Consider the following 19,497-nt stretch of genomic DNA (forward strand, 5'->3'; position numbering starts at 1 on the left):
TGGATGCGGCCGTGGCACAGGGGTGTTTCGGGGTGATGGCAGGGTTATCCCACCGCCGGCACGCTGCGGGATGGGACCCCTGAGACCCAGCTCTGGGAGCCTGGTGTAGCGGGGGAAAAACCAGGGGAACTTTTGAGCATCCCAACTCTTTGGATCAGAAATAGAAGCGGCATCCGCACACTTAGCATGAGCTGCAAATCCTCTGGGCTTGCTCGCACCCAGAGCTCCGGGAGGAAGCACATCCCATGGAAGAGACGAGGGAAAAGCCCCTGGCACTGAGCATCCCCCTGCCTACTGCTGCCTGCTCTCTCAGCAGCCTGCCCGCTGCCGCTCGCCCCGCTCATGCCCCAGTTCCAGCTCAGTGGCACCGGGGACGTGCGCTCGCCCCACGCCGTGGGACGTGGCGATGACCCAGCTCTGCCGCTGCCAGCGGCTGGGAAAGAGCCCGGGGGACGCTGGAGAACCCTCTTCTTTCCGCTGCGATTGAGAAAGTGCCACACGTGGGAGTTATTCATCCCAGGGCGGCGTGACTCAAGGTCCTGTGTCGTGGCTGGGACTTTTGACCTCGGAGGTGTGCCAGGCTTGCACGGTGCCCGGCACAACCCTTGCCAGCCCCAGGACCCCCCCAGCTCTCCCTAAGTTTGGCCGTGCCAGCTTTTGGGGACACCATCCATCCTGCCAGGGCTCCTGCCATCATCCAACATCCCCTCTGGGGTTTGGGGACCTTGCCGGGACTTTGAGGACGGTGCAGCTCATGGAAATGCCAGGGGCTCAGGCATCTCCTCTCCCCTTTGCATCGCGGGGCTGATCCTGGGGCACTCTGGGCTGGTCCCATGGGGGGTCCGATGTCCCCTCGGATCAGGAGACATTTGATGGAGTTGGCAGACTCCGTGGCAGCCGGATAAGCCGAGAGCTTACGACCGGCACTGCCACGAGGGAGGTCAGGGCAGGCAGCGGAGAGCAAACGTCCACCTCCTGTCGCAGTAACTCAGCAGGAGGCAGAGGGACAGGCAGGGGAAGAAGCTTGGCATAGATGGGGCAAACTGGACTTGCCAATGCTGGGGGTCCCACTATAAAAATCCTCCTGGGCCGGGGAGGCTGCTCGGGGATGGAGATGCTCCCAAGGCTGAGGATGGCCATCACCAGGGGAGGGTGGCCATCACCAGCAGAGAGTGGCCATCACCAGGGGAGGGTGGCCATCACCAGGGGAGGGTGGCCATCACCAGCAGAGAGTGGCCATCACCAGGGGAGGGTGGCCATCACCAGGGGAGGGTGGCCATCACCAGCAGAGAGTGGCCATCACCAGGGGAGGGTGGCCATCACCAGGGGAGGGTGACCATCACCAGGGGAGGGCAACCATCACCAGCAGAGGGTGGCCATCACCAGCAGAGGGTGGCCATCACCAGGGGAGGGTGGCCATCACCAGCAGAGAGTGGCCATCACCACGGGAGGGTGGCCATCACCAGGGGAGGGTGACCATCACCAGTGGAGGGTGGCCATCACCAGGGGAGGGCGACCATCACCAGGGGAGGGTGGCCATCACCAGGGGAGGGCGACCATCACCAGGGGAGGGTGGCCATCACCAGGGGAGGGCAACCATCACCAGCAGAGGGTGGCCATCACCAGCAGAGGGTGGCCATCACCAGCAGAGGGTGGCCATCACCACCAGTCCCGTCTCGGCAGAGGTCCAGCAACCTCCAGTGCCCACCCGCATACCGCACGCTCGTATCTGCCGCTGGGTGCCGCTTCCTGGCCAAAACGCATTTGGTTTCCTCCTGTCCTGGCTGGTGGCCCTGTGGCTTTGCGGGGAGTGAAGGTTTGAGGAGAGCAAGGGAAGAGCCAGAGCAGGGTGCCTGTGACATGTGAGGAAGCTAAAATTAGGCGGCTACATCTAATCTAATTTAATCTCCCCTTTTCCGTCCGTATAACGGAGATTAGCCTGGTTGTGAGGGGTGGGAAGGCTGGGCCACAGAAGCTCGGGGTGGCCCAGTCCGCGGGCACCCGGTTTCCTGGTCCCCACCTGACCCACGGGGAATCCCTCCGGCCATTTTGGGGAGGGCTGGCTGCTCGGGGGAGGATGGCCTTGGGATGCGGCTAGGTGTTTTAGGATGGGTGGGTTGGACGTCAGCTCCGGGGTTATAAGCATCCGCAGAGGAGCGGCGGTAGGAGGGACGGATGGACAGCTTCCCACCAGCCCCCCAGCACAGACAGGGCACAGTCCTCCCCTCTCCTTCCACCTTTGCGGAGCGGTTTGGGATGGGCGAACCTCATCCCTCGCCGCGGAGCTGGGGAAAGACTGTTTCGCCGAGCTCAGCCCCAAGGTCACGCGCTCCCTCCCACAGCTGCCGAAGAAAGAAAAGTTCTCGGACCGGTTTTCTATTCCCAGCCCCGTGCAAGGGCTGGGTCCGGCCGAGTTCAAGGTTTCCGGTGTGTTGGGTGACCAGGCAAAGTAAATAAATGGTCACCGGTGTCATTCTCTGCTGATGGGTTCGTTTGGGATGTGTGTGTGTGTCGAATGAAACATTGTTGGAAACTATATGGAGCACCGATGGAGCGATGAATCACGGGGCAGGTGATCTAAGATGAATTAATGCCTCTCCTGGAGCGGGTCCAGCTCCGAGATCATCCTGGCTGCTCCGTGCCGCACAGCGGCCGCGAAAAATCAGATGCGCTGGGTTTGGTTCCCAATTCCTCTATGCCCATCCTGATCCGTGCCTCGGTTTCCCCAGTATAAAAGGGGGATATTACCCTCGCCAGGTTTGCAACGCTCTCTCCTGGGGGTCCCCAAACCCCTCGGGCGGCAGCGGTCCAGGGGGCTTTTCCCCGTGCCGTGAGACAGGCTGGCCCCTCTTGCATCCAGAGCTGGTCCCAGGACTCCGGGATGCTCCATCCCTGCTCCGGCTGCTGGGCACGGCCCTTCCTTTCAAGCTCCGACATTGTCATTACCGCAGTCATTCGTCTTTAAAGAATCGCATTAGAGAAATTAGAGCCGGTTGTAACTTCAATCCCTGCAATCAGCCCATTTCCTTTTGCTAAGGAACGCGGCATTAAATGCCGATAGATTATTACAAGCCCATACGAAGCCAGGAAGCAGCTGGGAGGGATGGCTTGAAAAGATTTAGATTTTGAGGTTTATTACGTGAAAGGAATTACGAAACGTGCTAGAAAAACTCATTTTAAATAAAAAAAATCACTTGAAAAGCAAGCGCTATTTAGAGGAACGCATTGACCGAAGACCTGCTCCTCCTGCCTTTTCTTGACTAGGGTGTTACCCGGCAAATAAATTGAGTCTTGGGGAATATGCCTCCCCGAATAAACTGATTTTGCAGAGGTGAACTGAGCTCCCGAGCGGGACAGAAGGACGAGACAGACCCCTCATTTTGCACATACAGTCGCTTCCTTCATCCAGCCCGGCAGGCAGCAGATGGGGAAGGTGGACAGATGTGCCCGGCTATTTTTAGGCTAAAAGCTGCTTTAATTTCATCTTAACCACTGAGAACTTGGATATTTAGCAAAAAAAAAGCTGGATGAGAGGGTGAATTGAAATGCAGGCGCACCGAAAAAGATTAAAAAGCATCAGCTGCCGATACGGGGCTTTAACCGAAACCCTGGACAAACTCGGGCTGGATGGGCAGGGTCCGGCAGGACTGGATCGCCCAGGAAAAGGAGTCTGGCAGCGGGGTTGTCTCGGCTCTCTTTCCCCGGCTCTATTTTGGTTGCTTCTCCCCCTCTCTCTTTCCTTTGAAATGGAGTTTCAATTCCTTGAAAAAATGATGTAAATGACCACTTAGAAAGAAATATTACAAGGTAAAGCCGTGAAGAGTTTGAGCTGCTCAGAACTGGTTGGGAAAGCGCGGCAGGGAGCAGGCAGACGGGTTGGGTAACTCCTGCCCCAGGGCTGCTAAGACCGGCTCTTCTGGGAGCCAGGATCCGGGCAGCAGGAGCTGTTCTGGAGGGCCAGGCGGGCGTAGGACGTGCCACGGCCCTCGTAGGGCTCCTTGCAAGGCCCAGCTGCGGGTCTTCGCACGGCTTCGGCCCTTGAATTCCCCGATGGAGCCAGGAGAAGGGAGCCGGGGTGGAGATGAGGAGGAAGGAGGGATGGTGGAGGCAGATCCCGGCCCCTCCCTGGGATAACACAGGCAGAGGCTTCCCAAAGCTTCGGGGTGCACCGAGCACCCCCCTTCGGCCCTTCCCTGGGCGCGGGGAGCGGTGCACAGCCGTGCAGGCGTAGGAACCGCCACGGGCTGCGGGCTGACGGATGCACGCTGACGGATGCACGCGGGCGCGCACGTTTAACGCGCATGTGATCGCGCGCACACGCGCAGACACACACACGCAGCACGGTGCGTGCACGCCCGTGCATCTGCGGGAACACACCGAGGCACACGCAGACGCCGATGACCGCGACGGCTGCGTGCACCGACGCGTGCCGACGCGCGTAAGCCAGCCTGCGCGTGCACGCGCGCACACACGCACGCGCACACATGCACACGCACACACGTGCTGCTGTGTGCCCCCCCCCAGGGTGCGCGTATGCCGGTGTGCGCACACAGACAGCGGTGCACATCCCCCCCGGTGCACGCAACCCACCACCTCCTGTGCGCTCCCCCAAGCACACCCCCCCCCAGTTCACGCGCACCCCCCCAGTACACCCCCAATGCATGCACACCCCCAGCGCACCCACGCTCATCTCCCCAGACCCTGTTCACCCCCCGCCACCCAGCGCCCCGCACCAGTTCACCCCAGTAACCCCCAGTACCCGCCCAATGTACCACACTCCCCCAGTGTGCCCACACTCCCTCCCCCGCACCCCCCACTGCCCACCCCAGATCCTGTTCACCCCCGCCACCCAGCGCCCCACACCAGTTCACCCCAGTACCCCCAGTGACCCCCAAGGTACCACACTCCCCCAGTGTGCCCACAGCCCCCCAGTTCACCCACACTCCCTCCCCTGCACCCCCAGTGCCCACCCCAGATCCTGTTCACCCCCGCCACCCAGCGCCCTGCACCAGTTCACCCCAGTAACCCCCCAGTACCCCCCGTGCGCCCACAGCCCCCCAGTTCACCCACACTCACCTCCCCGCACCCCCAGTGCCCACCCCAGATCCTGTTCACCCCCGCCACCCAGCGCCCCACACCAGTTCACCCCAGTAACCCCCATTCCCCCATTCCCCCCATTCATTCACACCCCCCTCCCTCGAGCGCCCCCTCGCGGCGGGCGTCAGCCCCCGCGCCGGGCACACACCCTCGCGGCTCAACCAATGAGAAGCCGCCGCGGCGCCGCGTCACTCGTGGGCCGGGGGAACCTCCTCAATGAGCCACATTGTCGCGGGTGCGTACCGCGGCGCGCGCTGCTCCGCCGCCACCTCCGCTCCGCTCCGCTCCGCTCCGCGCCCCGCCGCGCAAGATGATCGCCTCCCACCTCCTCGCTTACTTCTTCACCGAGCTCAGCCACGACCAGGCGCAGAAGGTGAGGGGCGTGCGCGGGAGAAGGGGGCCGGCGGGGAGGAGCGGGGCGAGAGGAGGAAAAAAGGGGGGAAGGAAAAAGGAGGGGGAGAAGTGGGAAAAAAGAGAGAAAGGAAAAGGGGGGGGAAAGGGAAAAGGGGGGGAAAGGGAAAAGGGGGGAAAGGGAAAAGGCGAGAAAACGGAAAAGGGGGAAAAAAGGAAAAGGGGGAAAAAAGGAAAAGGGGAGAAAACGGAAAAGGGGAGAAAACGGAAAAGGGGAGAAAACGGAAAAGGGGGAAAAAGGAAAAGGGGGAAAAAGGAAAAGGGGGAAAAAGGAAAAGGGGGAAAAAGGAAAAGGGGGAAAAAGGAAAAGGGGGAAAAAGGAAAAGGGGAAAAAGGAAAAGGGGAAAAAGGAAAAAGGGAAAAAAGGAAAAAGGGAAAAAACGTAAAAAGGAAAAAGAGGAAAAGGAGAAAAAAGGAGAGGGGGGAAGTAAAAAAAAGAAAAGAAGGAAAAAGAGGGGAAAGGAGAAAAAAGGAGAAGCCGGGGAAGCAGGGGGCGGCGGGAGGCGCCGCTGTCGCCCCGCGGGCTCCCCGCCGGGGCCGCCGTGCCGTACGTGCCGCGGCGGGCGGCTGCGGGACCCCGCGTGGCCGGGCGCCCCCCGCGGGCCGGCGGCGCGGAGCAGGAGGAGGAGGAAGAGGAGGAGGAGGAGGAAGAGGAAGAGGGGGGGAGCGGCTCCGCTCCGCTCCCCGGCCGCCCCCGCCGCACTCGGACCCCCGGGGCAGCCGGGCCGCCCCGCGCCGCACGTGTCGCCGCTTCCTGCCGCCGGCGCGGAGCATCCGCGGGCGCGGAGCAGCCCTCGGGGCCGGGGCCTTCAGCCCCTCGGCGGGACCCCCCCGCTGCCGCCCCGGGTCCCTGCGGGGAGCGGGGCCGGGTCAGCCCGGGCACGGCGGGGATGCCGGAGGGGGTTGCTCGGAGGCAAAGGCGGGACTCGGGGTCCCCTTCCCCAGGCTGCGTGTGCCCCCCCCCGCGCTGGCTGCCATGGCAGACGTCTTCTTGCCTTCCCCCTCCCTTGATTTACGGGTCCTGGACGACCAGAGCCTGTTCCTGGGCCGCAAACGCAAGTCGAAGCGTCCCGTTGGGATGCGCGGGGAGTTTGTCACCGGTAATTCAGGAGTTCAGGCACTTGAAAAATGCAAGTGGTTCTGCTCTCCCGGGGCCGTGGAAAGCAGCCGGCCTTTGTCTGGCCAGGACAGCGCTTAGGCTCTAAACAGCAAGTGTTAAATAAATGATTCCTGGGAAAAAAAAGCTGGCTGGGAGACCGTGCGGGAAGGCTCTGGCTCTTCCCCCCGCCCTCCGCCAGCGTTTGGGGCGTCTAAGGATATGTCGGGGAGGGTTTCGGCTCCGAGTCCTGAGGTCGCACAGCGGTTCCTATTACCGGGGTCACAGTGCCCAGGCGTGGGGTGGTCGAGATTTGCAAATGCCCCCTTAAAAAAAAAAGCAAAAAGCAAAATGCACGGCTGCAGGGAGCCCATCGCTAACGCCGGGGATGCTGATGGAGAAACAAAACTCGCCACGTCGGCCCTTCGCCTGCGTTAAATAGGAAGTGAAACAGCAGAGAACATTAAAAAAGAAAACAAAACCAAACAAAGTGCATAGAAATAACTTCCTAACGCAAAGCGATCCGTAAGGAAATACGGGCTCGGCTTCTCCCTCCGCTCACGAGTGTCCTGGGGTTGTGCAACAGCCAAATCCACGGGAGGGAGTTGTGTAACCCGACGGCAGAAATAGGCCAGTGGCACGGCCCGACTTCTGCCTCTCGGGCTCCGGGCAGCTTTCGAGTTCCTTATCGGGAGCTGGAAATAATGGATGGGAAAGGTTTTGATTTAAGGTATTCGGCTTCGTTACCCATCGGGAAAAGGGTGTGCAAAGCCTTGGGAACCAGCTTCGTTTTCCTCCCGGCTCTGAGCCCAAACAAAATAGGTTGCTGAGATTGTGTGTGTGGGAGAAATATCCAGGAGCCGTCGGCCGGCGCTCTGGCTGCTGTGGGAGATGGCTCTGCCCTCCCGGCCCCAAACGGCCGCCTCCACAACTGGATTTCTCTGGGTTATTTTTAAACAAATGCCCGTGAACCCTGGTAAGGCAAAGCTGGGGTCGGCGCAGCCTCCAGCGAGAGCACGGAGCTCGGCTTTGCTGCAGGGGAGGGGGGAGAAGGGGGGAAGCAGCTGGGTTTCCGAGCTGGATGCTTCCACCATGGATGCAAAAATTATTTCTGGCTTATAAATCTTCCCAGGCAAGGAGGTAAGGGGAGTCCCCAGCACAGGGAGATGGAGGGGCTGAAATTCTTGGAAAACTGTGATTTCTTTTTTTATCAAACCCAAAGGCTTTACCCAAAATTCGAGACTATATTTGGGAAAAGATTTTGGGGCGGTAGCCTGGGGTGTGTTCGAGTCGTGCGTCTTTTTGCTTTGGATTGGGCAGAAAAGGGGCTCGGCTGTGGGAAGGAAGTGCCCTTTCCAACAGCTGTCATTTGTGTCCACATCAGGGCCTTGAAAATAGCCCCCAAAATAGCATTTTTCTTCCCATTCTTGCCACGGAGCAGCTTTACCTGCTCCACTGCCCGCCTGGGGGGATGTCACATACGTCCCCAAACTCCTCCTGCCCTTTGCTTTGCCCGGCTGGGAAGTGGGTTGCAGTACTAATTTATCTAACGCCCAAGGGACTGGGCAAACTTTAATTAACCTCAGCAGCGTCCTTTGAGATCCCAGCTTGAAAGTTTGCCACGGATGAACTACGTTCCCTTTGGATGTGCCGGCTCACTCTGGGTTTCCTGGTCCCCGAACCTCCGCCTCGTCATGCGACGGGAGGAGCGGGAGGCGAATGAGCTAAATAACTGCGTTGGCGGCTCTTCTTCCCCATCACTCCTTCGAAAGAAGGAAAAACTGAAGATGGAGTTGATTTTCCTATATTTGCGGCGGTTCTGAGGCAGGGGCAGGTTTTCCTCTGTTTTTTCTATTTTTCCTTTGCTAGGGGGATTAGTTTTATCTAGGTGATTCCTCCCTGGCTGCCTCTCGCAGACTCCTCTGCGGCTGTGGGAGGGGTGCCTGATTGCAGATTCCTGGAAACCAACATAATAGCTTCTCTTAAGCCCGCCAAGGTCAGCACCAGGACGGCCTTTCCCATCCTCGGCACCTTCGGGGAGCCATCGCGTATCCCCTCGCTCCTCGGCTTCTCATTTGAGCTGCCGGGGGGAGCCCGGGCAGGGCGCAGCCTCAGTTTCCCCAACCGTGGTGGGGTGCTCCCAGCATCTGAGGGGTCTCGCTGCCGGCGAGGCTTTCTGATCCAGCAGCATCCGAGGGGGACGCTGCCTCTTACATCTGCCCCAGAGACCTTCTGGGCTTAAAACGAGAGAGAAAGAGGGAGGGCAGGGAGGCGTCTCAAAGGCCGGCGGGGGCTGCTCAGGGCCGGCAGGAGCTGGGAGCAGTTTGACATCTCCGACTCCTGAGCTGGAAACCAGAACGTTTTCGCGGTTAAATTGGGCTTTTCGTGGGGCTGTGGAGCAGCGGGGTCACCCAAGGACGGGTCCCCGGCCGCCGCTGATGCTCTGCAGCGTGATTTCTTCGCCATGTGCCGCGCTCCACCTCCGGCACAGGGTTCATCTGCCGTCCTGGGGGGGCGAGGATGGGGAGGAACCGGCCGAGCAGGAAACCATCTGACTCACTCGGGTTCAAGATGACTCCAGGCGTGTGTCATCAGAGGCTTGGCTGTGAGGGGAGGGCACGTGGGGTTTAATTCAGCGCGGAGCCCTCAATAGCAGCCAAGGACGTGGGTGCCGCCAGGGTCAGGGCTGGAGAAGGGTGGGTGCAGCCCGGCATCAGCCCTGTGTCGCCGAAGGCAGGGAGGTTGGGGAAGGGGACGAGCCAGTTCCCGGCACTGAGTCAGCCCAGGCTGGGTAACGGCGTGGCAACACGGGGACGGGGAGTGCTGGTTTTCAGTATGCAGGGGCTGAGGACGTGGCACAGGGTCTGTCCCGTGCTGCGGTGCCCATTCCTGATCTGACAATAAAAGCTGCAAAGTGCGTGCCAGGTTATAGTCCCGAGCCAGAAAATAAAACACTCTGTGCTGGATGCTTTCCCGGATTCCACCTGCGACCTTGGTGAACCGCTGTCACTCCCTCTGCCTCGGTTTCCCTGAATCTGTCGCGTCCCGCCGCGGATCCGGGCAGGGTGGGGGCACAGCTGCTGGCTCGCCCTGGTAACTGCTGGGTGCTCGCACAGCATCCTCCTCTGAAAGAAGCAGGGAGAGAGTCGGTATTTCAAAAAAATTCAGTGATTTAAAAAAAAGCAACGTGTTTTAAGGTAAAAACTGGGATAGGGAGGGAAGTAATTGAAATTAAAAATAATTTCAGGCGGAGATTACCCTGGAGAGAGGATTGACTGCACACTTGTGGGTTAGGAGTGCTCAAGCCTTCCCCAAACTTGAACATCTCTCTCTTGTTCTTGTACACAACAAATATTTTACTTTCTGTTACCAAAAAGGAAAAGAATCCGGCCCAGAAGCCAGCTAACCTCTCCCAGCGTTATGCTTTTTCTCCAAACGCTGCTGAAATTATGCACATCCAGCTGAAAACTACAGCGAGCAGATACTGGGGGACTGGAAACATTCGATTCCAGTCTGGTTCTCGCCAGGGACATGACTGTGAAGAGAGACCCAGAGCAAAACTGAAACTAAAGAGGAGCAGCTTCCCCTTCCCAGAGCCCGGGATCATTAATAGGGAAGACGCGGCCGAGACCTTATTGCATGAGAATAAAACACTCTGAGTCCTTCTCCTTCCCTGCCGCTGTTTGCTGGGCAGGAAACGGTTGCGCTTTGCCGGAAGCCGCTGTCACGCTGTAATTTCCATCTCCGACGGCAATCCTGCCCCACGTCCCCACTGAGCAATGGCGAAAAGGGTCCCCGCTGCCGCTGTGAGGGGAACGGCATCCTTCATCCTCCCTGCTTCGACCGCCCGAGCCGTACCACCACCCGTGCATCCCCCCGCCGAGGGGCACAGCGATACGGGATAGATCTGTCGGGGAGGGGTTTTCCACTCTTGCAACTAGCTGCGTGGATGGGACCCTCTTGCAAACGTATCAGCCGAGGAATTAATTTTTTTCTCCGTGATTAGTGGCATTGAATTGGAATGAAGTTATTCGCAGGCTAATACGTTTGCAGCACTGACCCCGTAGGCTCTAGCCCTGATGGGAGGATTAAGAGAAGTCTTCAGGCAAAAGAACATCATCCAGCTGTGGTGCTGGTACTGGAACTGTGAGTTATTACCATCATTGCAGAGGCAAACCTGGCTTTTGGGGTACTTTAAGCTCGGCTCAGCGCTGCACCGCTCACTCAGCTTCCAGCTGGTGGCAAAAATTGGGCAACTTGAGGTTTCTTCAGCCTTGGGGCGGATGGACCTTGCCCAACAGTGGCCTTGCAGCTGGGAAGGGCGACGCCGGGCACTTCCCCAGCACCCGGTGGCGGATGCTCGGTGTAGAAATTAGCTGAGCCTTTGGAGACAGCCCTGAGCCAGGAGGTAGGGATTTGCTCGGTTTTTAGTTCAAAAAAATTGCCTCGAACTTGTTACACCCGCAGCGGCTCTAACGATCCGGTTCTTTAACAAAATGTCCTGCCCTGCGTGCAGCTGTCTGGGGCTGTGAGCATGCCCGGCGCTTCCCAGCTTAAATCTGTTCCTCCTCCATTCAGTTTAGATTTCCTCAGGGAAACACCATTATTTATGATGGAAGCCTTCCAGAAATTAAATTGCCCCACTCCGGATCCTAACCCAGTGACTTTATTTATTTGCAATTGGCCACGATCTTAAAAAAAAAAAAAAAGTTAAACCACCGAGGAGGTTGTTTGTCTTGAAAGATACTCACGCTTGGGTGCTGCGGACTAAATTCCCCTCTCTTACCAGAGCTTCGCTACCATGTGAGCTGTGCTTGGGTGCAGGGGGGGTAATTGGAGCAACGAACCACGGGGGCCATGGGGCTGGGAAGCACTGGGCATGAAGGTGTCCACGGCTCTTCCTTGGCGGGGGTCGGGTGCACGCTAAGGTGGTCTCGCCTGGGAAGGAGCTGAGCTGCTGCTGCCCTGGAGCCGTTCTGCAGGACGCCCTGACCTGCCTTAGCTGCCAAGTGGGACGATGTCTACGTTCGTAGCAGAAGATGATCCAGGTTTTAAAGGGCTTTGGAGATTAGAAGAAGGTCACCCTGTTTCTCATGCTGCCGATTATTCCTGGTACGGTGGAGCCTGGAGGACATGGGGAACGTGCTGAGCGGTGCCTGTCCTGGAGAAAGGAGGTGAAACCTCTGCGTCGTTTCCCCGTGCTGGGATTTTGCGGGCCGGCGGGTCGTGCACGCAGCATCTTCACTGCCCTGTGCCTTGGGCAGGAATCGAGGAGCAAAGAGCGATGGCTTCTTGTGCACCCAGCTTCTCTGGGATGAGATCTTCCCCTAGCAGCATCTTGCCAGTCTAGGAGGAAAAGCAAGCAAAGTCAGGGTGGCAGACAGGAGAGAAACACCAGCGGCGTGCGGTTCGTGCACGGGTGAAGCTCTGCCCTGAGCCCTGCTGGTCTGGTACCCCACCACTGGGATGCAGACACCTCGTTGGGACCCCATCCCCACTCACGATGGTCTCACCAGGACCCCCTGACCACCTTAGGCTGCCAGAGAAGTCCAGTGAAAGAAGGTCTCACGGCAGCGAGAGGCTGCTGGGAGGCAGAGCACCCAGTGTCAGCCGGGTTTGTCTCTAATTGTCACCGACACCCCAGGTCAGATGCTGCTGGTGAGGAGACGGAGTCTGGTTGAGGTCCTCCCCGTGCCAAGGGGCAGGTTGGTGGCTCCCGAGGAGGTTGTGAAAGGCCCCTGCGAGCTGGGATAACACATCTGTCTGGCTCACAGCTAAGAAATGGCGTTGGGCCGTCTGTCGTGGGGCGATGGCATCGACCGATTGCCGTGGGGGCAGCTAAATGGGAGATGTCCTACCCCGGGGCTGGGGTGGAGGTGGGCTCCGGGCACTGGGCCCCTCTTGAAGCTGGAAGAGGAGGGAGAGGGTGGAGGTGAGCTGGGGCAGCAGCCACCTTCCCTGTGCCGGTAACCGGAGCCTGGTCCGTGGAAATTTTCAGCAAGCAAAAGCAAATAGGAGGGAAGTGTTTGACTTCCTGCTGCTGCGGTGGATAAGGAGGTGCTGGTAAACAGCCGGCACCGGGAAACCTCCGAGTTTCCTTACCCTTGTCCTTTCCCTCACGCCTGCCTGGTCTCCCAGCTGGCGGGCGCTTGCTCTCCGCTCCCCATTAATGGGATGGAGCTGAAAGCACCAAGAGAAATCAGGAGGTGGCATCACACCGGCGAGGATGCCATTCCCCAGGGAATAAAGCATCTCCTGGAGCGTGCTCGGCTGGGCTTCCCTCCATCCTCCGACCTCGCCACAGCAAGCAGAGCAACGCGGGGCTCGGCTTCCAAATTTCCAGCAGAGCTGGAAGGGGGAAAGGATAGGCCGGAGCATCCCAAGCCCGAAACGCAGGCAGCCAAAACCACAGCAGAGCTGTTTTGTTCAGCCCAGGGTCCGGGCGGCTGCATCCGTGAGCGAGGTCACGCTGGGGCGGATGGCTATTACTTGCCCACAAAATGCCCATTTCCTATAGCGTAGCCCTATAAAAAAAAAAATCCGTGCTTGATTTCTGATGACCTTATGTTACGTGCCTACAGACAGGTGAGCTAACTGGGTGGAGTTTTCCTTTGACTTCGCAGGGCTTGCAGCTGCCCTTTAATTAATTTTAAGTGAAGTTAATTGAAACAGGGCATAGTTTGGGAGCTGGCAGTCTGTCCACCTCTCCGTTTCCCTTCCCTGCTCCAGCCAGGCTGCAGAGACATGCACGGTGGTAATGGATGGGTCGGGGAGGAGTTTTTCCATGCCTTTCCCGGGGAAGACGAGATGCTTTGATGCCATTTGTAGAAGGAGCCAGGCATCTTCTCAAGCACAAGGGTATAAACGATTGCCAGGAGCAGGGGGGTGGATTTCTTCCCTTCCTGGCCGTGGCACCCACTTGTGTCACACAGTGTTGTTTGCTCAAGGGAGTTTAGCAGCTCTCGGTACCATAACCCTTTGTAGGGGTGATCTCAGCAGTGAAGAAATGAACGGGCAGTGGATTCCTGCCAAGCATCCTTCACGTAGGAAGAAGCCCGGGGTGTCAAGGTCGAGGGACGTTGCCGCCATGGCGTAGGAAGGGCTCCGCAGCTGGAAAAACCTCCGACACTGACCTGACTCACAGCCCGGGCAGGGAAGGTTGTCGAGTTTGGGTCCTACTTCTGTCGCAACCTGTTTGGGTGCCCGTAGGTGAATGAGCGGGGAAGAAGCTGCGGGAGCTCCTCGGCGTTCCCAGGTTGGCACCCGTCTGGGCGTGCTGCCGAGGAGGGCGCGGGGTGGCATTTGGTGAGCTCTTTGGAGAGCGGCCCTGGATGTTCAGGAAGAGGAGCAAGAACGGCGGCGGGCGTTATTGGCGTGCCTGGAGATAAGCTGTTGCGGCACTGCCGGCGGCGCCGTCTTGGCAACGTGCTGGCACAGCCGTGTCTTGCCCTTCGGGGTGGGTCACGACCTGCTCCTGCTTCTTGCATCAGCCCCAGCAGCCATGAGGGGGGTTGAACGCTGTCCTGAACGGGTCATGGGGGTTGTGCCCGTGTCCCCAACCCTCCAGCTGACTTTTTGGCTTTATCTCCACCTTTCAGATCGACAAGTACCTCTACCACATGCGGCTCTCCGAGGAGACCCTCCAGGAGGTGTCCCAGCGTTTTGGGAAGGAGATGGAGAAGGGGCTGGGAGCAGACACGAACCCCACGGCCTCGGTGAAGATGCTGCCCACCTTTGTGAGATCCACCCCGGATGGCACAGGTACTGTGAGAAGGGAGACGCTCCCTCCCGGCAGAGCAGAGGGAGAGCGCGGTGGGGAGGTCTCAGTAGGTGCCAACACGTGCCGGGAGGGAGGGCTGGGGCCACCTCTCCTCACGGCGCTGCCAAAACAGGGATGGCACCCGCAGCCACCTTCACTCCTGGTCCTTGGGGCTTCATCCTGCTTCCGCTGAGCAAGGCTTGGCGTGGGGACAGGTCTCGTTCCCCCCCCGGCTCTGTGCTGGGACTGGGGGGCTCCCAGTTGCCGTTGGTGGGAGGGAGGGTGGAAACCAGCCCTCACGTGCCCTTCCTGGCAGGACGGAGACAGTCACGGGTCCGGCTCATCAGATTTCATTAGCACTGAAGCGGGCAGCGGTGCCAGCCGCTGTCTGAATGCCACAAGGGCCACGGGAGAAGAAGGGGGCTCTCCAGACTCGGCTTCTCACAATACGGCCTTTCTGCCTGCTTCCCGTGCCGGCAGGAGCCGGGCTGCCTGCAGCACGCTCCCAGCCAGGCGCATCCCTGTTTCGGGCTCCAGCTTGCTCCTCTCAACCCAAAAAACTGCTTCCCCAAGCATCCCTATGGGAAATTTCCTTGTGCCTCCCTCTCCTAGCTCGGTGGTTTGGGAAGGAGCTTTGTCACGGTCCCTGCAGCGTCGCCCCTTGCCCGCTGGCGCGCAGCGGGATGCAGATGCCACCCGGGACCTGCCGAGTCTCCCGGTGCTCGAAGCTGGTGGAGCGGTCCTGGCTGCTGAAGGGCAGGGAGGGACAGAGCCCTCAGCAGCCAGAGCTGCCCCCGGCTCCGTGTCTGGGCTGGCACCAGCCCCAGGGAAAGTCCCCGGATCGGCCGGTCCCGTTAGCTGAAGATGCTCAGAGTTAAGGTTGCTCCAGCGGTGGCACCTTCATGGGGGTCCTTGCAAAACCTCAGCCGCAGAGATTGCCGATAGCCAGCAGGAGAGGTGAATAAGCCCCGTCCAGCCTGACCTGGAATGTTTCCAGGGATGGGGCATCCCCCACCGCTCTGGGCAACCTGGGCCAGTGTCCACCACCCTCAGCGTAAAACATTTCTTCCTTATATCTAGTCTGAATCTCCCCTCTTTTAATTTAAAACCATCACCCCTTGTCCCATCGCTACAGGCCCTGCTAAAATGTCTGTCCCCACCTTTCTTATAAGCTCCCTTTGGGTATTGATCATCCCTGCACCCAGAGCCATCCCGCCTGCTGCACCCCACGTGCTCAGCCCCCCCGGTGCACGTACACCCAAAAGCTGGACCTGGCTGCCTGCCCCGGGATTGAGATTTCAATCTGTTTAAATATTTGAGAATATTCTTAATTACAGGGATGGCCGGAATGCCGCCCCTGGGCACGGCAACTATTGCAGCCAAAGGTGCTGGGTGCTGGCGGAGCATGTGTCAGAGCTCCCGAGAGGCAGGAGCCGAGCTCTCCGCACCCTGACCCGTGTTGGGGAGAAGGTGCAATCCCTCTCCTTGCCTTTGCAAGAGCGAGCCCTGGCTTCCTTCGCCGTATCCTCCCAATTTGCAGCTTCTCCAGTGTCCCAGCTGGCATTTCTCGCCCAAAGCAAGCTCAGCACGTGGGGAAAAGCGGCACTGCAGCATGGAAAAGGTTATGCAAAAGGGATGCTGGGGCCATCGCGGGGCTGCAGCTGCCCAGGGATTGGAAAGCGGGAGGTTTTCGAGCAAGTCTTGGGGAGCCAAGAGCTGGGATTCCCTGTACGGCTCCAGCTGGATCTGGGCCGTGAGCGGCATCAGCGTCTCTGCTGCTAAGTTTTGGAGGGGGGACGGGAAGGTGGCACGTCGGGGCGAGCCGAGGCCAGCCCGAGACGGGGCCTCGCTGCCAGCTCCCCTGGCACGTCGCTTCGTGAAGAGACGGTGTGACAACGGCTCGGGAAGAGCTCAACGTCCAGGGGTGCGTCCTTCCTTCTGCTTTTTTTTTTTAAGCTTCTGGGCAAAGTCTGACTTTGGTTGGGCATGAAGTCCTGCTCCCACCCGCTTTGGGTGTCAGCAGCTGCCTCCCACCCAAAAGATGAGGTGCCACGCCGGCTTTGGGGCTCCTCACCTTCCTCCTCCAGAGCATCCCTGCCCTTCCTACCCCTCCTTGCTATAGCACAAGTTGGCTCTGCTTTTGGATTATGCCCCGTCTAATGCCCAGCCGGCAGCTCCCCAGGATCCAGGCGGATGAGAGGTGCTTATAGAAATACAAGGTCACATCTGCGGGTTGAAGTCACAACACAGACCCGGCTCCCGCCTGCTCCACCCTCCTCTGCACCCTCGGTGGCTTCCCTGTTCCTGATGCAGCGTGATAAGAGGCGGGGGATTTCTGCTTCTGAAGCAGGATCTCTCCTAAAAGCAACTTGTCTGGCTTTGCTTGGCTCCAGCACCCACCAAAACGCCTGCTGTGCCATGCTTGCAGTGAGGCAGTGGGCATCCAGCCGCAGGCTGGTGGGGGAAAACAAACCCCGAATCAGCTTTTCCTTGCAGCCCCAGGGACTCTGAGCAAGGGCTCTCCTTGCTTAGCGCAAACACCACCTTCCTCCCTGCTCCTTTCCTGGGTTTTCCAGGCTTTGCCGGCGTCACCGTCTTTCCTCCTCCACGCTAGCGTTGACACAAGGATCTTCGGGTGCATCCTCCATGAAGCCCCAGCAGCTGCTATCCATGGCCTGGGGTTTTCAGGAGGATGCTGCAGGACCTTGGTGGTCAAATCCCTGGAAAGTCAAAGGATGGTTCTTTGCAGCGCCCTTCCCTTGGCTGGTGGGCTCAGTTCCTGCCAATAACCAGCTGCTTCTGCAAGAAAACCGGCTCGCATGGCCCATGGTCTTGAAAGGCTTTCAAGAAAATGCCATTTTTCATGCCCAGAGCCCCTCGCCCGGTGATTTACTGCACTCCCCAGCAAGGAATGGCATTGGGGAATCACTGCTGGGCGCCTCTTGCTGTGGTCGGTGTGAGCTGCTCTTTGCTGGACCCGATTCTGTCCAAAACCACCAGGGAACCCAAGCCACCAGGTTAATCCCAGATCTCTTGTTGCTGCAAACCCCGCATTTCGTGCCCAATACATCATAAGCCCCTTTGCCGCTCTCCAGCGCTAATTCAGTGGAGGTGCTGATGCAAGCACTGGGGCTTTTATATTCCCTCTTCTGCTGGAAGCCTCTCAACTTGCTGAAAGGAGGCAGGGTAGGGCTGGCAAGGCCGTCCGCAGACGGGGACGGAGTGGGAACTGCCAGGGTCTGTGCCGCCACCTCATCCCGCATCTCCCTGGGGCAGAGCCTGGACCTGCTCCAGCTTTTCTCTTCCTCTTATTTTTTTATTAAGCTGGTTCGACCGAGGGTTCCTACAAAATGGGAGTGCTGTCGGTTGAAAGCCTGGAGGTTTGAGGTGGAGGTCTGGGGTGACCGACTTCCGAAATGGTGGGGCATGGTCCTGCACACGATGCTCCCGTCCCCTGGCCCAGGCTCTATTTCTAAGGACGACAGAGCTCCCTGCCCGCTTTGCCCCGTGCTTTCTTCCAGGGAGCGCAGGCATTTTTTTAAAGGCACTAAACACACCCTTAGGTGGGTTGCTGAGAGCAAACAGACTCTCGAATCCGAGCTCTGTGTTTGCCCTCGCTGTTTGGTTTGTGAGCTCAGCCTCTATCTTGCCATGTAACAAGGGAGCCCTAAGCGAAGGGAGGACCCAGACGTGTTATCGGCCGGCGGAGCCCGTCACGCAGCCCCATTGCTTCAGCCTGGGAATTTTCCAAGGGAGATTTTGCTGCCTTTTTCCTCCTGCAAAGCCAGTCCGCCTGGGAATCCACCCCTTGACTCCAGCAGTCGCCACTTGAACCACTTACGCCTCTCCTGTGGCTGTTGAGCAGCTTGTGAGCGGGGTTTTTGGTTGTTAGGTTGGGTCCTGCTGCTGCTTCATGGTGAGGGTCAAGGGAAAGCCTCCCAGGGGTGCTTCGGCCGAAATACCGGGTAGGTGGAGGGCTGGGCAGGACAGGAGGACAGCCCTGTCCCTGGCTCCTTGCCTTTTTTTTTGGATGTCTCTTCCTCCTGGGTTCCCCGCGTTATCTCCAAGGAGCTGAGCAACCTGTAACCCTCTTGGCTCCAGCATTCTTAGCCCTGGCATGTTTATCAGCCCTCTGGCATATTTATCAGCCCCCTGAGGTATTTTTCATGCTCTGCTAGCAAGCAGAACGGCATCTGTGCTGCAGACAGCAAGGGAAGCAGGCGTATGGCTTGACTCATGTTGGGGGCAGAACACGATGCCAGCCGTGCCCAGCCAGGCATTGCATCCAGCTCTGCCCAGCCGTGGCGGAGGCTAAATCCCCACAGCGGGCTTACCAGTGGCGTCAGGACAGCGAGGAGCTTCGCTGAGGGTTTTCCTGGTGCATTTTCAGCGTCCATGTAAAGAGATGTGGCCGAGACATGCTCAGTGGCTGGCAGACAGTCTGCGAAACGAGCTGCCAAACTGGTTTAAACCTCATCCCTGCAAAGGGTCAATGCGGGCGTGAGGCGAGGAGGAGAAATGAAGTCAGGGTTTGACTGCCCCAGCACATGAGCTTGGGCACTCCGATGCTCCGCCGGCTCCCGTGCCGTTCTCCCGCCCTGTAAGCGCCAAATTGGACATCTCTGGGCTACGCTGCCTCGCTTGGAGCTACGCCGAGGGTGTTATTGGAGGAGGGATGAGTTGCAAAGCTTTGATGGGGTCCAGGTTTAGAGTGCTCCGTGGTTCTGGGTTAACGGCTCTTGCAGGGGGTGTGCGTGCATTGCTTCAGAGTTGAGGTGGGGGGTGGCCAGAGCCCGCGCAGCGACTCGGCTGAACTTCAGCTTTTGTTAAAATAATGGCGTAACTGCCTCGGCATCTCCTCGTCCTGCCGGCCGGCTGATCTTGGGGTGTAACCTTAACCGACGGGACTGCAGCCAGAGCATCGCAACCCGTGCAGGGGGGCTTGGCATGGGCTGGTACCACTGAGAGCCGGGACCCAACCTGCACTGCGTCACCCCCCGGGGCGATGCGCTGACCCCCCTGGGGTGACGCACTGACCCGCTGGTGCTCCCCCCGTTCTCCATCCTGAGCGGCAAGGCTGTTGAACGCTGCCCAAGACCTCTGAACCCCGCTTATTCCTCATCTTCTCATTTCC

At 59.0% G+C, this 19,497-nt stretch overlaps 1 protein-coding gene across 1 annotated transcript in view; it reads left to right on the forward strand.

Moving 5' to 3' along the window:
• The first annotated feature begins 5,304 nt into the window (after positions 1-5,304).
• The window catches only part of HK2 (hexokinase 2), a 30,248-nt gene continuing 16,055 nt past the window's right edge, over positions 5,305-19,497 (forward strand). Inside the window, exons 1-2 of the mRNA XM_072846243.1 lie at positions 5,305-5,470; positions 14,203-14,365. Of these exons, the coding sequence (XP_072702344.1) occupies positions 5,408-5,470; positions 14,203-14,365 (226 nt within the window). The 5' untranslated portion in view covers positions 5,305-5,407. The remainder of the gene's footprint in view (positions 5,471-14,202; positions 14,366-19,497) is intronic.

Source organism: Ciconia boyciana, chromosome 25, assembly GCF_034638445.1.
Source record: "Ciconia boyciana chromosome 25, ASM3463844v1, whole genome shotgun sequence".
Classification (NCBI taxonomy): Eukaryota; Metazoa; Chordata; class Aves; order Ciconiiformes; family Ciconiidae; genus Ciconia; species Ciconia boyciana.